Genomic DNA, 17,689 nt, shown 5'->3' with positions numbered 1-17,689 from the left:
AACCTTCATTGCCATCGATTGAAATTGTTATTTTTAATTTGTTCTCTTTCTATGAAAGTTATTGTCAGGGTGAATAAAACACTGCTTCAAACGTCTCTGTCAAAGATCATTAGAAAATACACAGCTGCTGCAGCGGTAGACTTATGATTCTCACCTGATGATTCATCCACCAAAGAATGCTCTCAGCTTATTCTTGTGAGACAAGCAATAGACAAGCCCATCTCTAATAAAAGCCTTTTAAAAACACAGACATATTTTAGTCCATTGCTTAATCTCACCCATCTTTGTCTGTTTCAATTGCCTTTACATGGGGGTTTTGTGGTGGCAGACATCTGTAAAGCACCACTTAGCTGTTCCTGGACAAAAAAGAGCGGCATTTGTTTTATCCTGTCCCCAAACACCATGTATACTGTATTATTATATCAGGATCATTTTCTGTGTGCCTACACAGATTTGTTTCATATGTTGCCACCCTTGTTGTGCAAAAAAGCAAAAGCAGTTAGTCACTGAGAAGAGACGTTTTTATGGCTTTAGAAGATCCTGTATATGCCTGTTGGTCGCTTTTGAATAATGTGTGTGCTTGTAATGCATAGAATGTTAGCACTGGTGAACAAATAGATAATGCCGAGTCATTGTTTGTCCTATCATTGTCATCTCCCGTCAGAGGTACTTCATCTTTTCTTTTTTTGTCGTATCTCTTTGTTTGTGTAGAATTACAAGAGTTTGTATGTGTAGAAGGACAAGAGGAAGCACTAGTTCTGCCATCTTGTGAAGAGGAGTGGGACTCTCAAATGGAGTGTGTTGCTCTGCTCGGCATCTGGTGGAATGTTGCCACCTGGTGGGTGACCTGACCTGGGAAAATTAACTAATCAAAAAAGATGACATCCTTCAACTCAGCTGATCATGTAAGAATCATGTATCCACATTCTTTGACGCCAGAGTTTCTGGGAACAACCTGTTTGGGTTCCATTTTTCATCTGAACCTTCATTACAAATTGAATTATGGTTCTTTAAATTCAACTAAAAACATCAAGAATTTACATTAGCCTCAATGTCCTCACTGATAACATATTATACTCTTACGTACTATACTGCCACTACAACTACAAAAGTGGTTTCAAATCTAACGTGCCACATCATTTGTCCCTAAAAAAAGCTACATGGATCCGTCATACCGATACAAAAACATCTGATAGTTACACAGTCAAAGATTGCTTATAAGAAAACCCTGCAGACCCCCTGCAGGATTTTTCACGATACACTGAAGCCTTATATTACTGTTTATCTGTACTCCAATTTAGCTATGAGATTGTTTTGAGAACATTTAAGGCTAGCCACACTTCACTGAACATTTCCTTCAGTGATTGTGAGGAGCTCTATGTCAAACCATTGAACATCGCTGGATAAGAGAATACTTAGTCAATTCATTTGAATCATAAAACAAAGACTTTTATTAGGTTTGCTGTAAGGTCTATGGTTGGATATGTCTCAGTTTAACATTAAATCCACAGTAATGTTAATGTTATGGAGACTTTGCTGTACCAGATCATAATTCAAACAAAGCTTTCAGTAGGACACTGCTGCTTGATCTGTTAACAAACCAATAAACAATAATGGAGAAGGATTCATTTTTTAACTGTTGAATTTTTGTCAGTAGCATGTGATACCCACGTAACTTCTGTTGCAGAACTCAATAGCAGGCGTTACATTCAGATATTTTTATAAAGTCAAGAGAGTGCTGTTGTGAAACAACTCCTCGTCAATGGATGCCCCTTGTCCTTATCATGTCTATGAAGAGTGCTCTGCAACTATGGGTCATTGAAATATAATCACTTAATGTAATGATGATCATGAAGATTCATTTGGCAAATTTAAAGGATTGATTGTTGTATAGTCAAAACAAATACTATCTAAAAATCTAAATATTCATGTTACACCCATGCTGTGAAGCAGACCGGACCCATTCGTATTCATGCAGTCTATATTTAATGAGTTTGATATATTCTTGGAAAAACATTACCAGTTGCAGATAGTGGGCAAGCTAAATTCAAAGCCAACTAGAAAAATCAGTTTACATAAAGAGTTTGGCAGACAGACTAACATATTACAGTGGTGTATATGGTTAGAAATGGCCAAAAGTATCCCTTCCTGGAGACAAAATATATCCCCCCGTAGTGATTAATGCTACTTCACCAAAAGACCGTATATAACACCTCAAATGAAATTATTTTAAATATACAATCAAGCGCTGCGACGTCTAGAACAGAACTGTCTATAGTGCAAACAACAATAAAATCAGAAATATTACTGTTCCTGTTGTCTGGTGTGACCGCGTGAGAGGTGACAGCGTGAGAGGTGACAGCGTGACAGATCACAACGCGGTTAGTGATGATCCTGGTTGCATTGGCCTTGATCGGATTTTCAGAATGTCACCAATGTGTAAACTGTAAATAGCTAGCCAAATGAAAGTAGTCATATTTTACCGGCCCCTTAAAAAAATAATCCTAGAAATATTAAGTGAGAATGCGACTACAAGAGCAACTGTTCTTAGGATGGAGGGCAACTCCCTGGCTGAGGGGAACTGCCAGAATGTCTCAAAGGATGGGACGGACAAGTGGACATTAACAAATAACAAAGACAATTAAAATAGTAAAAGATGCGTTTTGACACATTGGTGTAAAGAATGGGGCAGATTTCTGTTTTGCTGCACCAATGGTTGGAATGTCTGATATCTGCTGTAACCAAATCGGTAAGCTTTATATATTCAAGCTGTCTTAGAGAGCTACCTGGTTAACAATTTGCGGAGGGCAAAAAGATCAATCAGTTCAGGAAACTCTACTACACAAAAATTATCTTGTAGTGATCACATACTGCTGGCTAGTGCTTGTAGTGATCACATACTGCTGGCTAGTGCTTGCAATGTACACCTGGCCTTTATCTTATCTATTTAAAGGTAGTGTGTAGTTTTTAGTGCCATCTTGTGGTCAGGTTGCTGAACTGCATCCAGCTGAATACCCTTCCCTCTACAAGCATGTGCGAGTACCTATGGTCAAATGACACAACAACGCAAAAAGCCCTATCTTGAGCCAGTGTTTTGGTCCAGAAACATGGCGGTGCAACATGGCAGACTCCGTGGAAAAGGACCCGATGTAGATACGAAGGGCTCACTCTAATGAAAACTCAACGATTCACAGTTACAGGTAATTATACACTAATGAAAACATAATTATGAATACAATTATTCATGTCTACTAATAGATACCACTTAAAAATAAACACTGTACCTTTAAGCCAGCGCATACTTTAACGTTTGCAAGAAATAGCCTACTGTAATAGCCTAGTCTACTGTATATAGCCCACTGTGGTTCGTGATTTGTTGTCATGAAGAAAAACAAAATCAAAAACATCCACCCCTCTGATTGATCCGCACCCTGGATATGGCCATGTTAAACTGTTGGATAGGACAAGATTTCATCAACAAGAGGCTTGGTGAGCTCAGGATCCTGCATGGGCAGAACAAAAACAGATATGGAATATTAAGTAGACCTGTCAATTCAGTTCAGTAGAAGGTTTTTTTTTAAACTCTAAAATAAGTCTATTTTAACTACTCTTTTAGCTATTTTTTTTAGCTCTCACACCTGTCCAGCTGTTTCCTTCTTGCAAGCAGCCTTAAATGCCAAGACACCAGCACTTATGGCAATGCAAAGTTGTAGAGCTGCAAAGACTATCATTATGATGTCCATTCCACACCACATAAGCTGTGGAAACACAGAAAACAAGAACAAGTACAATTATTCATCCCAATAAGTATGAGTAATATGGTGCTTTATGATACATGTTGATACATAGTTTAGTAGCTACTTCAAAGTAGTAATTCAGCTGCTTTTTACACACCACATGTATGGAAACGATATGTATACAACTGCTGTGCATGGTCAACCAGACCAATAATGGGAAATGCAAATATTACCTTTGCAGTGGCTCGACTACTTTCGATCAACTTTTGCTGAGACTCCGAGGGTGGTTGTGCCGTGGGATCGTAATCATAATCATTATCATGGTAAGATCTATGAATCACTATATTCATGCCAACTGCATACATCACTATGGCAGTTACAGCAAAGGCAGCACTTATAAAATTCATGATCCCGGTAATGACAACCTGTAATAAATTACAAAACACATACTAACATTCCTGTGCACAGTAGGTGAAATAATAAGGTATCAGCACAGTTCACAGGTCTGTACATGGATAGCCTGAGCATTTTACCCAGGCTATTTGTTAGTGAAGCCTATCAAATGTAGCACATATTGTATAAATTAAAGCATTAAGATAAGTGGTTGGATACAACCATTTCAAACTAATATTTCAGAAGATGCGCCTGATTTGTATTTCTAAGCGAATCAGCTATGTACCATAACATGCAACAGAGGTCCTACTTATACTACATTGTGTTGGCTTAACAGATCCTTAGATGTTTTTAGAGCTAAGAAGTTTTTACAAAAAACTAAAGTATTTTTTAACCCAGTGGACACAATCGTACTGGTCTCACAAAAAACTCACCAGACAAGGGCTTGGAAACTTCTCTGCAAGAATGCACATTCCACCAAAGAGGATGAACTAAAAAAAGGCACAGATTCAAGATTTCTATGAGCACAATTTGAGTTTCAGATATGCTCTGAGTGAAGATAGTTAAAGGGAAAAAAACAAACTCGGTGACCCAATCAGGTTTAGCCTTACCAAACTACCAAGCCAGTAGGGAGCCTGGCCGACAATGCGATTCCAATCATAACCCCGTGATCCATCAACTATTGCTCCAATGCTGATGTTTAGCAATCCAATCATGACCTGGACCATCTGAGGATAAATAAGGTAACAGTTTGACAAAGTGCATCATCATAACGTGTGTTAAGCATGTGGAAATGCATAACCAAACGAAATGGCTGAATACTCATTACAACATATTAAGCATAGAAGCACTGCCCATTACGAGCCAATCATCAATCCAGTCATCTTATCTCTCAAACAAACATCCGCACGCTACCCTCATGTTCGATCATCTCTGTCATTGTTGGCACAGTGGTTCCCAAACTTTTCATTGCAGGCCCTCCTTTGTATTTAGGCTATTCCTTCATCTTACATATAGTCTAGGATAAACGGCAGAAAGGCCCTGACCAGACAAGCCTATTTAGGCCTGAGTACAAAGTAGGCTATAAACTCACCACCAAATAGTTTAGTGACAGACTACTATGCTTTAGGAGCACTGCCATGCTTACTTTGACCATGTGGTTGTTCAGGGCTGCCCCACACTTTGGGAGCCAGTGCCTTAGCAGATGACTTTACTGAAAAGGACTGATAATACAGAAACACTACACATTTGAGCTGAGATGCACAGTACAGCACAGTATTTCCAAAAAAGGTAATCATGCCATCACCCCCAAGGCTGTCTGTTTTCCTCCAAAAGTCCCCTTGAGCCTCTGGGATACAGAGCATAGTGGGCTGTAGCAGAGGTTCCCCAGGATCTGACACAGCAAAGGACAGTCGCTTTTTCGATCGTTGGTCACGGTTAAAACGGTCACCCCTTCCGTCCTCATCACTGTCACTGACATCCTGTTAATTAAGTGGTTAAGAGAATGAAAAAAAAAAGTCAACAACCACGAACTCCAGTATGTGTTTATTTTCCCCCAGGACAACACCCAGCCTGGACAAACATTATTTAAAAGGGAGAAGTTCAAAAATCGTCAATTCATTACCATGCCCTGGTTGGAAATATGATTAGCCAGAGGGAAAGTGAAAGTACAGTAACAGGAAGTTAGTTAAAGGCAGGTATCATGTCAGCTTAAGAAAGACTATTAGGTTAAGGGTTACAACAAAAAACACAGTCATGGTTTAAACTCAATTTATACTTACTTTTAACTACAACAAAAAGCCCAAAATATCACCCCACGATTGTTTCTCTGTCGCTAGATATTAGAGCGTGATGATGGCGCAGTTCCCCGATAGATCCAACCCCTCGACACGCATGGACTTTAACCCAATATATACCACTTCACTCGGGTTCCTTATTACCTACGACACGGCAATGAGAATACATTTTAAAGGTTCTGTTTAGAAAGTATATGTCTAGTTCTGTTTAGAATGTCTTAAACATGAGGAGAAACACTTTTTCAAGCATTCTGCAAGTTTATTTAGCAAGTAGAAATATCTGGCGATGGGTGGATACATCTGGTCATGGTAGTTACAGTTAAGAGATTCATTAGGACCTGGCCCATAGAGTAGTTTCATGTCTATCATGTCAGGATCAGTGTCTGATATGATGTGCTCTAACACAGCATGGTTAAATAAACTTGACATAGACGAATTGTAGCACATTTTTATGAAATTAAATTGACTGCCATGTAGTCTTCTCTCAGTGGGATGTATTACTTCATGTACTCATTTAGACCTGCATGTTATATAAACCTATGATGCATTGGTTACAGAAATGTAGGGTTTCAGTCTTGCATTGGAAAGTTATCAGTTGTCAGTGAATCTGTAAAGTACTGAGTTTTGCCTTTAGTGTTAGCCTTCATGCCTACAGACTACACTCCCCAACAAAGGGAGGGAGACACTCTCTTAAACTTGCTGGGTTGAAAACAACCCAAATTGGTTGGGAAAGATGAACAACTTTTTCAAACTTGTTACATAGCTCAAATAATGAAACAACTCAGTTAAATTGGCCCGGCCATTGGGTAGAATATGTCACATCCATTGCATCGAGAGGAGTTGACACTGCCCTCAACCACTAACCCAGCGACTGGACAACCGAACACAACCCAGAAAGAGTTTAAATAACCCAACAAAATGACCCGAAAGCCTCAAACTAGCATTTGGGTTGAAAGCGCAGCGCAGGGCCGGTTTTTTGGAGTCAGATTCAACCAGTTCTGCCTTCTGCTGGCCAAATTCTAAAACTGATTTTGTTGGCAAAGAGTATGTTCCCTCAAGTGTTAATTTGTGCTGTTGCAATGGTGGTGATGCTCAATTTGATGTGCTGAGAACTCCCATTCAGATGAATGAATATTATAATGCATGACTCCAGGGCTGTATAGGGTCTTTACAAACCCATTCATTATTTCTATAAAGTTCTGAATTGAGCAGACTGATCATTTGTGGTGTTCATTAAGGTGTATCTGCTGTTGTCTCTGGTATGGCATGTGTTCATTAAGGTGTATCTGCTGTTGTCTCTGGTATGGCATGTGTTCATTAAGGTGTATCTGCTGTTGTCTCTGGTAGTGGCATGTGTTCTAACCTATCGTCAGTATGAAGGGGTGTGGGTCTGGGTCACCAGACACTACTGTTGAGCCTTCTGGAGGTGTGGTGGGCCTAATTCAACAGATCACTGATGAAGGAAGGTGCCTGCTTGAAAACTCTAGTGAATTGCTCAAGAGGGCAGCTTTGTTGTTGTTGTTGTTGTTGTTGTTGTTGTTGTTGTTGTATCCTGCTGCTCAGGTTCTATGGTTGGGCAGTCATGCTGTTGTGTTTAGCACCTGTGGGCTCCAGGCAGCACATGGTGTACTGTGAAGGAGAGGCTTTGCGGATCCTGAGTACAACATGTGGTGCATGTTGCGGCTTTCACCAGCCAGTTGCGCATTGTTGTTGTATACTGCTGCTCAGGATCTATGGTTGGGCTGTTGTTATATTGGTTAGGTTAGGTTGTTGGGTATGAGTCCTGTATGTGACAGTGAGAAGACTGTGTGCTGCCAATCAATAGCACAAGGAATTTTAACATATTTTCCTTTGCATGTTCTCCCCGTGTTCACAAGGGGTTTCCTCCACTAAGAACGCCAACAGAAAAAAACATGCAAAAGAACAGAACACTCTTCGTCCGTCCCTGACCAAAGACAGACGGTTCACTTCACTTGGTCCCCGGGCGCTTAAAAGCTGCCCACTGCTCCTGGGGTCCTGGAGGAAGGACAGTCCGGGATGGGAAAAAGCAGAGGCTAAATTCACAGCGACCTCAGGCCTGCGTGTGTGTGTGTCCTGTGTCGCCTCCATATATCACGTGTGTGTTGCAGTGTGTTGCTTGTGCGAATAAAGTCTGACAATTATATATTATTATTATAACTAAACTTACAATAACTAAGAAAAGCAGTTTGGCTGCTCTCTCCATTCATCTGATCTGCCTGTTATCTCTGGTGCCTCACACTGCTGCCAGAGCTTTTAATCGCTTTTGTAGCAATTTGGTTAAATCTCAGACAAAAAGAGATGGACTGTCAACGAAACGCAGTCCAGGATTTTGTTGTCAACTGGCCCCAATGTGATTAGCCATATTCAAACTAACAATCAACACACCAATCATTAATTTAAAAAACCTGATCTATTATTTCTATTCTTGGTGTTCGGCTATAATGTTGAATCTGTACTGGTCCCTGCTCTCTCATTTCCCTTTCTTTTTCAGTGCCATGTTAACCTGTTTGTTTACATTGTACAGTAGGTATTTAACAGAAACATATTCTGCTTGGCTGGCTATATATTTTTGCCTTGTAGGCTATAATGTGAAACAGAATTGATGAATACGCCTAGTGTACAGAAATTATGTTTATTGTACCCATTTACAGTCAAAAAAGTCGATGACCTTTTTTCCCCAAAGTTTGAGCACTTTAGAGAACTCCAACATTAACTTTACTCCAAATGTTTATGCACACCCCCCCCCCCCCAGCGGCTGAAATCACTCACTACATTAAGTCTAAAAAGGTCCAATACAAATATTTCTTGTATATATAAATATTTTCAGTAATACAATCAAATAAAATGATTGTAAGACTGGCCCAAAATTCCCAAACTTCTTAATGGCCAATCCACGCCTGGACAAATCACAGATGCAGTCATACATGGGGTAGTCTTTATTTATTGTTTTGCAACCTCTCTCATGATTTTCATGAGAAATAATCTGGAATGTCGTTGTACACACCAATACATGAGAGACTTGTATTGTTATGAGGTCATTGCTGACACTCAGATTTGTGTGCTTTAAGTAACATCGCTGATTTTTTTAATCCCGATCCACCAGTAGAATACGATATTTGATTGACAGGTTCTCATGGTGTCTTATCATACACTAATCATACATACAAATAGGTTTGTATCTGTGCTATACATGTATTGTTCTGACTTCAATGTCTTTTGATTATGAACATTGTATTCTGCATAGTCTTAATTAGAAATTTTACAACACAAGGTGACAACTAAAATTGATTTAGGTTGATCACAGTTTGTATGAGGTCAAAGCTAGGAAAATCCATAGCAATGATGCCCCAACAGGAGCCCTTTCTTGGATCAAGGTTATTCAGATAACCATAGAACCAAGGGTCAATTTTCTCTGCCACTCTTTTTGGTGTTAAAAACACACCCTCCAGTGTGCCGATGCCTGTGCCACTTGAGTAAGACAGTACTACATAGTCCCCGCCACAATCTCTCTCAGCCTCTTTCAAATGCTTCTCAATTTTACGCTCTTTCTCAGAGATGTGGGTGACCTCATAATCACCCTCCTTGTCAGTGCCCAGGATTGGAATACCTAACTTAAAGCTGTCTTTCTGCAGGAAAACAATCTTGCCTCTAACATCAACCATTCTTGGTATGGCTGATTCAACCCAAATATCTCGATCACCCACAATGAGCTGTGCAACCATGCCCTCAACCTTGTCTTTATCAAACAGATCTGGTTTTACCCTCACAAGAACAGCTTCACTTCTGTACTCCTTTAGAAAGTCCCGGATAGTGCTCAGCACTTCAGTGAACGTGGTATGCTGATAAACCACTCCGTGCATGATATAGAGCTTATCGTCGAGGGCAAACACCCTCAGGTCAAGATAGCGGATGCCCGCCCTGAGCTGAGCTGCCAGTGACCAGGCCTGGCATTCGGCAGGCGGGCCCCCATGAAGAGCCATGGTGTCATGGGTACCAGGGATTGTGATGTCAGAGATTAACTTGTTGTTGTCAATGGATCTCATCCAGTCAATACGATACGATTGTGGTAGTCTGAGATCGGCTGAATCATTAAATGACTGGTTCTCACTGTAGCTCATGTCCTGGAATGTCCTGTGAGATTAAACATAGGATTGAAAGGGGTTTTTATTTTTTTTCGAAATCTGTGAGCACTCAGACATCAAGGTCTTCAAGGGTAATGTGTTCATTAGAGATAAATGGAACTGTGTAAATCTCTCAAATGTGTATAGAGATAAGCTTAATCTTGATGGCGTTCATTACTCACAATGTTTCTACCTTCTGATATTTGCCAGCTCCTGCGCTAACTTTTGTTAGCAAATATTAACTGCACATTCTAACCGTAATTTTAATAAGGTTGATAATACAAGTATGGCTTCTTATTCAACTCATTTATCAATAGTACTGAATATAAAAGGATCCCATTTCAATACAAACCTCCATCTTTCATACTTACATGAGCAATGAGGCAAAAAGAACTTTCCGTAAGAATTTGTTGCTCATGTCTGGTCTTTACTAAATTCACACACAAAACCATAAGTTACTAACAGCTTACTTTGTTTGTTAAAATTAATAAAGAAATTCAAAGAATACTTATGCACACATGCAACTGTGACAACCAGGCACCAATTTAAATGAATAAACCAAAATTTTGGCCGTTGTCCAAAATCTAAAAAGCTACAAATAAATTACATGAGAATAAATGTCCAAGTTGTCCCAACCCTCTACGACTCAGCATACAATCAAACGATAAACTTCAAATACGTAATTACCTTCTCAGCATAGGCATGAGGTGAACCAAGCTTTGAAATGTGTATGCTGTGGGATTGTGTTCTTATCAGCAACTTATTCTGTCTTTTACAGAGTTTGAAAAAGGGGGGTGTCCAAAGACAAGTCATGTTTTATCAACCTTAGAAAAGGGCGGCAGGCTGTGTGTAGCCAAGGCAACTATCTGGGTTGTCGTAGAGAAAAAAAAAAAAAAAAAACAGATCTACCCATATGTGAACTCATGCACATATGAGCTCTAATGTGTTGACATTCTGTACTAGTTGTGTTAAACTTGATGCAATTCCCCTCCCCACCGCTAGAGTACACTTATTGAACAATTCGAGGTAGCGCAACTTCCAACTCAGCTTTTGATTCTTGTCAGTCCGGTGATGTAATGAAGTAAAAGAGGAGTAAAGATGGCGGAGAACAGCGGCACAGATCCTGCCGTGAATACGAACACCGAGGAAAATGCTTCCACCAGCGGGACCATTATCATGGTCACCGTCAAAACTCCGAAGGATAAAGAGGAAATAGCTATATCTGAAGATTCGTCTGTTGCGCAGGTATTTAGATGATAAATGGGAAGTATATCATGTTTTGTTAGCCAGCCGAGTTGCTAGCAGCCTACCTACCTACCTGCCTAGCTTGTTAGCTGACTGCCTATGCAACATGAATGATAGCTAATGTTAGCTTTGTCGGGAGGGTAGGCTAACAAGCTAGTTGCCTTGCTAGCTAGCTACCTTACCACGGAAAATTGGGCGTATAGCGTAGAAAATGTGTTCAATTTAGCAGCTGTTCATGTTACTTGTGGCGTCCTTAATGGTGATTATAGACTGTTGGCATGATTTGAATGGGTAATGGTAGGAAGCAATGAGGATTTACCAGGTGTAAAAAATGGTATGTCATGACGCTGTCGGCTAGCTAGTAATACCAGTGTGTCGGCGTCATGTTAGCCGGCTATGGCGGCAGCCAATCGGAAGGTTCTTCGTAGTGGTAGAACGACAGACATTGTTGATGGCTAGGTGTTGGTTAATAAACGATTCACGATTACTTTTTTTATGGGTTGAGAGGAAAATCTCTATGTATCGTAGCCTAAACAAAGATTTATCTTGGCAAATTACACCACCGAACTAAATGGTTGAAATCAGATGTATACATCGCTTTAACAAAGAGAACATTCTCGACGGATCTGATCTTATCTGGATCAGTAGATAATACTAACGTTAGCCAGTGAGTATTAGTTTTTTCCCGGTGATAGTACTTGAAACAAGGGATAAAGGTTTGAATTCAAGGTATGATTCTGCATTTACCTCGTCAATTGTTTAACCAGCTATTCACACCCTACTGAAATACCCTGCTAACACCGATAACGTAGACGATGTTATCTAGCTAACGTTAGCCCCTGTCATGACACTTGTTTTCATGGGTCACCTGACGACACCTATGAACACTGTATTGCGCATCTTGCGTTCCGTTTCATATACGTCAATTAAACTTCTCTTCTTTTGTTTGGTAGTTTAAGGAAGAAATATCAAAGAGATTTAAGGCAAAACAGGACCAGTTGGTATTAATTTTTGCCGGAAAAATCCTGAAAGACGGTGACACGCTGAACCAACACGGCATCAAAGATGGACTCACTGTCCATCTCGTCATCAAAACCGCACAAAAGTAAGCTTGTGCTGAAACTGTTGCTGTCTTCTTTTGATACTTGGTGTGGGAATACAGTGCTGTCTATATAAGACATTTCTATACATCTTTATAAACTGATGCATACTTAAATGTAGCGTAAGTGGAATATGGTAATGAATGTCTGAAATACTCCTCCAGGGCCTCTGGAGGTGGCAGTTCACAAGCATCCGTGTCTTCCACCCCTGGCACACCACCTGTGAATAGAAGTGGCACTGGCACTGGCACTGCCAATCCCAGTCCAGCATCACCTGGGGGCACAGCACAGGGCACAGGGCCAACCCCTGCCCCTGCTCAGCCTGCCAACCTACTGTGTGAGTCTTAGATGGCCAGTCGTATAGTAGCTCAGTACAGTTGTGCTGTCCGTTTCACGCTGACGGCCAACCTGTTTGTGTGTTTGTAGCCGGGTTTGGGGACCTGTCCAATCTGGCTGGGATGGGCATGGGCTCGTCCAACTTCATGGAGCTTCAACAGCAGATGCAGAGGCAGCTGATGTCCAACCCAGAGATGTTGTCGCAGATCATGGAGAACCCGCTGGTGCAGAACATGATGTCCAACCCAGATCTGATGCGGCAGATGATCGTGGCCAACCCACAGATGCAGCAGCTGATGGAGCGCAACCCGGAAATCTCGCACATGCTCAACAATCCTGAGCTCATGAGACAGGTGCGGACAAGGAGAAGCTCTTGGATATTTGTGTTTATCATTTCAGCAGACAAGTGGTTATGTGTTGGTTTAATTGCCACAGAGAGCATGGTAGGCTCCCAGTGTATGATGCTGTCAAAAGCCACAGGTGAAAGCGACTGATGTACTCATGAAGACAATAAACAAATACTTTGCTTTTGGATGACTAAGCAATTCCAATCTAATTTTCTTTCCCCCTTTTGACTTGCTTAGACTATGGAGTTGGCAAGGAATCCAGCCATGATGCAAGAGATGATGCGTAACCAGGACCGGGCACTTAGCAACCTGGAGAGCATCCCAGGTGGATACAATGCCCTAAGGAGGATGTATACAGACATTCAGGAACCCATGTTCAGCGCTGCAAGAGAGCAGGTAATGCATCATTCTAACTTGCACTTCTACTAATACTTAACTTGCACTTTACAATTACAATTACATTCCTGCATTTTTTATTTTCTAAATTCTTATGTAAAATTGTAGCTTGACTGTTCTCTCCCTTGTACGTCGCTTTGGACAAAAGCGTCTGCTAAATGACTAAATGTAAATTATTTAACCAATGTTCAAATATGTGTTGGCTTAGTCATTCAAATCCCATGACTTAAAAAATGATCAATTTTGTCTACATGTTGTGTAACAACATTCAGTTTCCTGATTGAAAAGTAATTGGTTCTGTTGTGAAAAACACACACATATTTTTATATATATATATATATATATATATATATATATATATATACACATAGCGTAGCTACGTCGGTTATCGGCCAGTTTGTTAAACAATAGGTATGCTAAGTTTAATAATAGGTTAACATGACAACGCGAACGTAGCCGATAACACACGCATGCCGCTTTTTTAACCCGTTACGATACATATTTATATATTTATTTTTTTGGACATAATTTGTTTACTTGCATTTTAATTTCAGCAAGTTATTGTATTGCGATATAATGAATGGTCAGCCAGGCCATCAACCAATGTTAACCAAGACCTTCCCTTGTCCAGTTTGGAAACAACCCCTTCTCTGCCTTGGGAGGAAATGGAGAGAACTCTGGGGTTCAGCCATCCAGGACAGAAAACAGAGAACCCTTGCCAAACCCATGGGGCCCCCCCAACTCCGGCTCCGCTGAGAACAGGCCCCCGGGCACCACCACCAGCTCCTCGACCAGCGGAACCACCCCCAGCGTCTCTAACCCCCTGGGCATTGATGCATCCAGCCTTGGAAACGGTAGTGGCATCATTGCCTTGAAGACAGGAAGACTGGCATTACATGCAAATTTGGCCCTTTTTTGTTGTTCCTGAAAGTCAGTGTCCAATGTTATTACATGTGCATTGCGTACATTTTAGAGGTGCAATATACTGGAGTTTTTTTTTATGTTTTGACTTTTAAATGGCTCAGTGGTTGATGCTCAATTATAAATGTATGTACCTCATTCAGTATATGTACACATTTCATGGTGTAACTTTTTAAGTGCAATGTTCAGGACCTCATGATCCTCTTTCTTTTTTCTTCTCTCTCTCTCACATCCCATTTCCGGGCCCCTCCAGGCATGTTCAACAGTCCTGGTATGCAGAGCCTGATGCAGCAGATCTCAGAGAACCCTCAGCTGATGCAGAACATGCTCTCTGCTCCATACATGCGCAGTATGATGCAGTCTTTGGCACAGAACCCAGACGTTGCCTCGCAGGTCTGTCTAAAGTGCTTTTTTGTTGGGTTGGTGGTAAAATATGCCACACAAATAGTGGTGTGGATGGATTGAGGGTTTTGTATGGTAACTTGGTTTATAACGACTCCATATTCTCCAGGTTCTGATGAACAACCCCCTCTTTGCTGGCAACCCACAGCTACAGGAGCAACTCAGACACCAGCTGCCCGTATTTCTTCAGCAGGTCAGACCCACCGTCCCATTTGAACTCAACATTGTGTTTTGTTCCCCTCTGTCAGCACTGTTAGAACAGAGTTCAACTTTCATGAACCTTCCCTTTAATTGACCTCCAGTTGCCGTGCTGTGCTCCTCGATTTGAGTAGTGTTTGACACACGCTGTTTTCTCTTTTGAGTAGTGTTTGACACACGCTGTTCTCTCTTTTGACCCTTGACCCTTGACCCCCAGATGCAGAACCCAGAGGCTCTGGGTGTGATGACGAACCCACGGGCCATGCAGGCCCTCATGCAGATTCAACAGGGCTTGCAGACCCTTCAGACTGAGTGCCCTGGACTCATGCCAAGGTAGGGATTTTGTTAGTGTTTTTTTTTAATTTATTTTGTCGCTTTTTAAAAATTGTTTGTTTTTCGTTTAAACAACATGGTATGTTTTTTTAGATTTTGTATCTGTATTTGGACATTCTGTGAAGGCAAACATAAAAGCATCATTGGTTGGGCTATTGTTCTTCCTCCACAGTCTCGTCCCTGGTGGTCTGCCTGGTGGTCTGCCTGGTGGTCTGCCTGGCGGTATCCCAGCTGGTATGCCGGCTGGTATGCCGGGTGGTATGCCGGGTGGTATGCCGGGTGGTATGCCAGGTGCCCCTGGTCCTGCAGCGAGCAGCGTGCCCCCAGAGAACCCCCCTCCTCCCTCGGGCCTGGGGTCCACCCCCACCTCGGCTGCTGGTGCCAGCCCCACCCAGCAGCAGCTCATGCAGCAGATGCTACAGATGTTTGCTGGAGGAAGCGCTGGATCAGTAAGTGTGCAGTGCTCCAGTGTCATTTGGCTTTTTGAAGCCATCATCTGATTCTGCCAACATTAGTACAGGAACTGTGTTATATTTACACAACATAAGTAGATGTAATGAAAGAAAGTAGGTGCACAGCCACTGCTAGTTTACACAAACATCCAAATGTGTATGTAAGTATATTGTGCAATATCCATGTAGCCAGTGTAGCCTACAAATACCATAGCCAAAAAAGGGAGTTAAGAAAGGTGGAAAATGGAAGGATGAGGGCTAAGCTAAATCTACCCTTTGACCTCTGCAGCCCCAGACTCCAGAGGTGCGGTTTCAGGGGCAGCTGGATCAGCTGACCGCCATGGGATTCATCAACCGCGAGGCCAATCTGCAGGCCCTGATTGCCACGGGGGGAGACATCAACGCCGCCATCGAAAGACTACTGGGCTCCCAGCCCTCCTAACTCCTCCTCGGCCGTCTGAGCTCCGGGAGGCAGGGGGTGCTGTGGGAAGGGATGGAGGGGCGATCATAACAAAATGAACACAATCCTTCACCACATGAAAAAAAGAAAAGCAAACTAAATCTACAACAACAGCAACCCCCTGAATAGACTGAATTCCAATTACATCTCATCATCTTTCTGTTTTCCTTTTTCTTTCTTTTCTTATTTTTCCCCTCCTTTCTCTCTCCCTTCCGATTGATCTGTGAAAATCATAGGAATTGGGGTTTTTCAAAACGTAAATTAACTGGTCAAACCGACGGCGTAATCAGTATGAAATGACGTCAAACTAACATCTTTCCCCTCTACTCACTGACAGCTGAGTACCTTAACAAGATGATACAAACGGCTGAACTTTTGACCCCTGTGCCCCCCCCCCCACCCCCACCCCCCTTGTAGCCAACCATTCCTGTTTGGATTGAGACAGACGTACATGCGTAACATACTCTGTCAAGGCAGTACTTGTGGTAGGAGGCGTTTAGGGGAAAATAAGCCTTTTTAATTCTTAGAACAAAGACGCCCCTGTGTTTCATAAGAATGCTCACATCATCTTAATTCTCTCAGTCTCTCCTTGATCATGCTGGATTAAGATCAGTATTTATTGCAAGAGCTGTAGACGTTTCCCCTTCACCCGCCTCCCGCCTCCCCCTTCCTCCCTCCCTTCCTGTGACACCCAGTCTCATTTCACACTGCTTTGAGAATTCCTTGACATTTGACGTGTTAATTGAAATCTAATATTGATGAGGATGTTGGAATCCCTGTTTGAGCACCATAACACCCTGACTCAGATGATTGCTTACACTTCAGCTTCTTTAGAGAGGAATGGATTTTGGAATGGGAAGAAAAGAAATAATTACTTGGGGGGGGGGGGGAAAGCATTGTCGTCATCTTTAGTCATTGCTTACTGACAGGTGTACATGAACCGATGGTTGAGGCTTCTCCGTATGGTTAAGAATGTAACAAGGTATCAATAAATATTTCTAAGCTGAAGAGCCATGTTAAGAAGCTTACAACTTTTATTTTGTCCATACTCCTATGCTTTGACATAGAAGAGATTGCTGCTGTGCTTGGGGGGGGGGAAAAAGAGAAAAAAAACTTGTACATTTGATGCAGCGTCATACATTGGATCTGGCAGTAACGGAATAGCATGATAGCTATGATGCTTTATTTTCAACCTGTTCACCAACTATATGGCTAGCCTACAGCAGTCTAATGCAACTAACAGTTGAATTTTGATGTGAATTAAAGTGTCTTCAACTTTGCCTCTTGCTGCATGTCCAGAATCCATTGTTCAGATGTTCCTAGTAATTATATAATGTAAATACAACCCCTTTGGTGTTCATAATGTACTTAGTTGAACCGTGTACATTTGTAATGTACGAACATGAGTTTGTGTGCATCTTAGTGTATAAT

The 17,689-nt window shown here is 41.6% G+C and overlaps 3 protein-coding genes across 3 annotated transcripts; 1 reads left to right on the top strand and 2 right to left on the bottom strand.

Moving 5' to 3' along the window:
- Positions 1-1,967: 1,967 nt before the first annotated feature.
- Positions 1,968-6,055, bottom strand: LOC105891873. The gene is made up of 7 exons (XM_012818055.3): positions 5,912-6,055; positions 5,437-5,611; positions 4,742-4,858; positions 4,565-4,621; positions 3,971-4,162; positions 3,639-3,758; positions 1,968-3,503 (listed from the first exon to the last, which is right to left on the bottom strand). Exons 2-7 carry the CDS (start codon positions 5,608-5,610, stop codon positions 3,447-3,449), a joined length of 717 nt encoding a protein of 238 aa, XP_012673509.1. The 5' UTR covers position 5,611; positions 5,912-6,055; the 3' UTR covers positions 1,968-3,446.
- A 2,824-nt stretch (positions 6,056-8,879) lies between these two features.
- On the bottom strand, positions 8,880-11,109 carry LOC116222431 (1-phosphatidylinositol phosphodiesterase-like). Its single transcript, XM_031576483.2, has 3 exons — positions 10,756-11,109; positions 10,440-10,498; positions 8,880-10,078 (listed from the first exon to the last, which is right to left on the bottom strand). The coding sequence occupies exons 2-3, from the start codon at positions 10,484-10,486 to the stop codon at positions 9,226-9,228; spliced, it is 900 nt and encodes a 299-aa protein (XP_031432343.1). The 5' UTR covers positions 10,487-10,498; positions 10,756-11,109; the 3' UTR covers positions 8,880-9,225.
- Position 11,110: 1 nt separating this feature from the next.
- ubqln4 (ubiquilin 4) lies at positions 11,111-17,538 on the top strand. The gene is made up of 11 exons (XM_012818049.3): positions 11,111-11,313; positions 12,267-12,418; positions 12,578-12,750; positions 12,840-13,102; positions 13,334-13,492; positions 14,124-14,346; positions 14,667-14,806; positions 14,925-15,008; positions 15,231-15,346; positions 15,519-15,795; positions 16,088-17,538. The coding sequence occupies exons 1-11, from the start codon at positions 11,167-11,169 to the stop codon at positions 16,238-16,240; spliced, it is 1,887 nt and encodes a 628-aa protein (XP_012673503.2). The 5' UTR covers positions 11,111-11,166; the 3' UTR covers positions 16,241-17,538.
- Positions 17,539-17,689: the final 151 nt, after the last annotated feature.

This window comes from Clupea harengus, chromosome 11 (assembly GCF_900700415.2).
Source record: "Clupea harengus chromosome 11, Ch_v2.0.2, whole genome shotgun sequence".
In the NCBI taxonomy this organism is placed as follows: domain Eukaryota; kingdom Metazoa; phylum Chordata; class Actinopteri; order Clupeiformes; family Clupeidae; genus Clupea; species Clupea harengus.
This window is presented reverse-complemented; position numbering and strand designations above follow the sequence as displayed.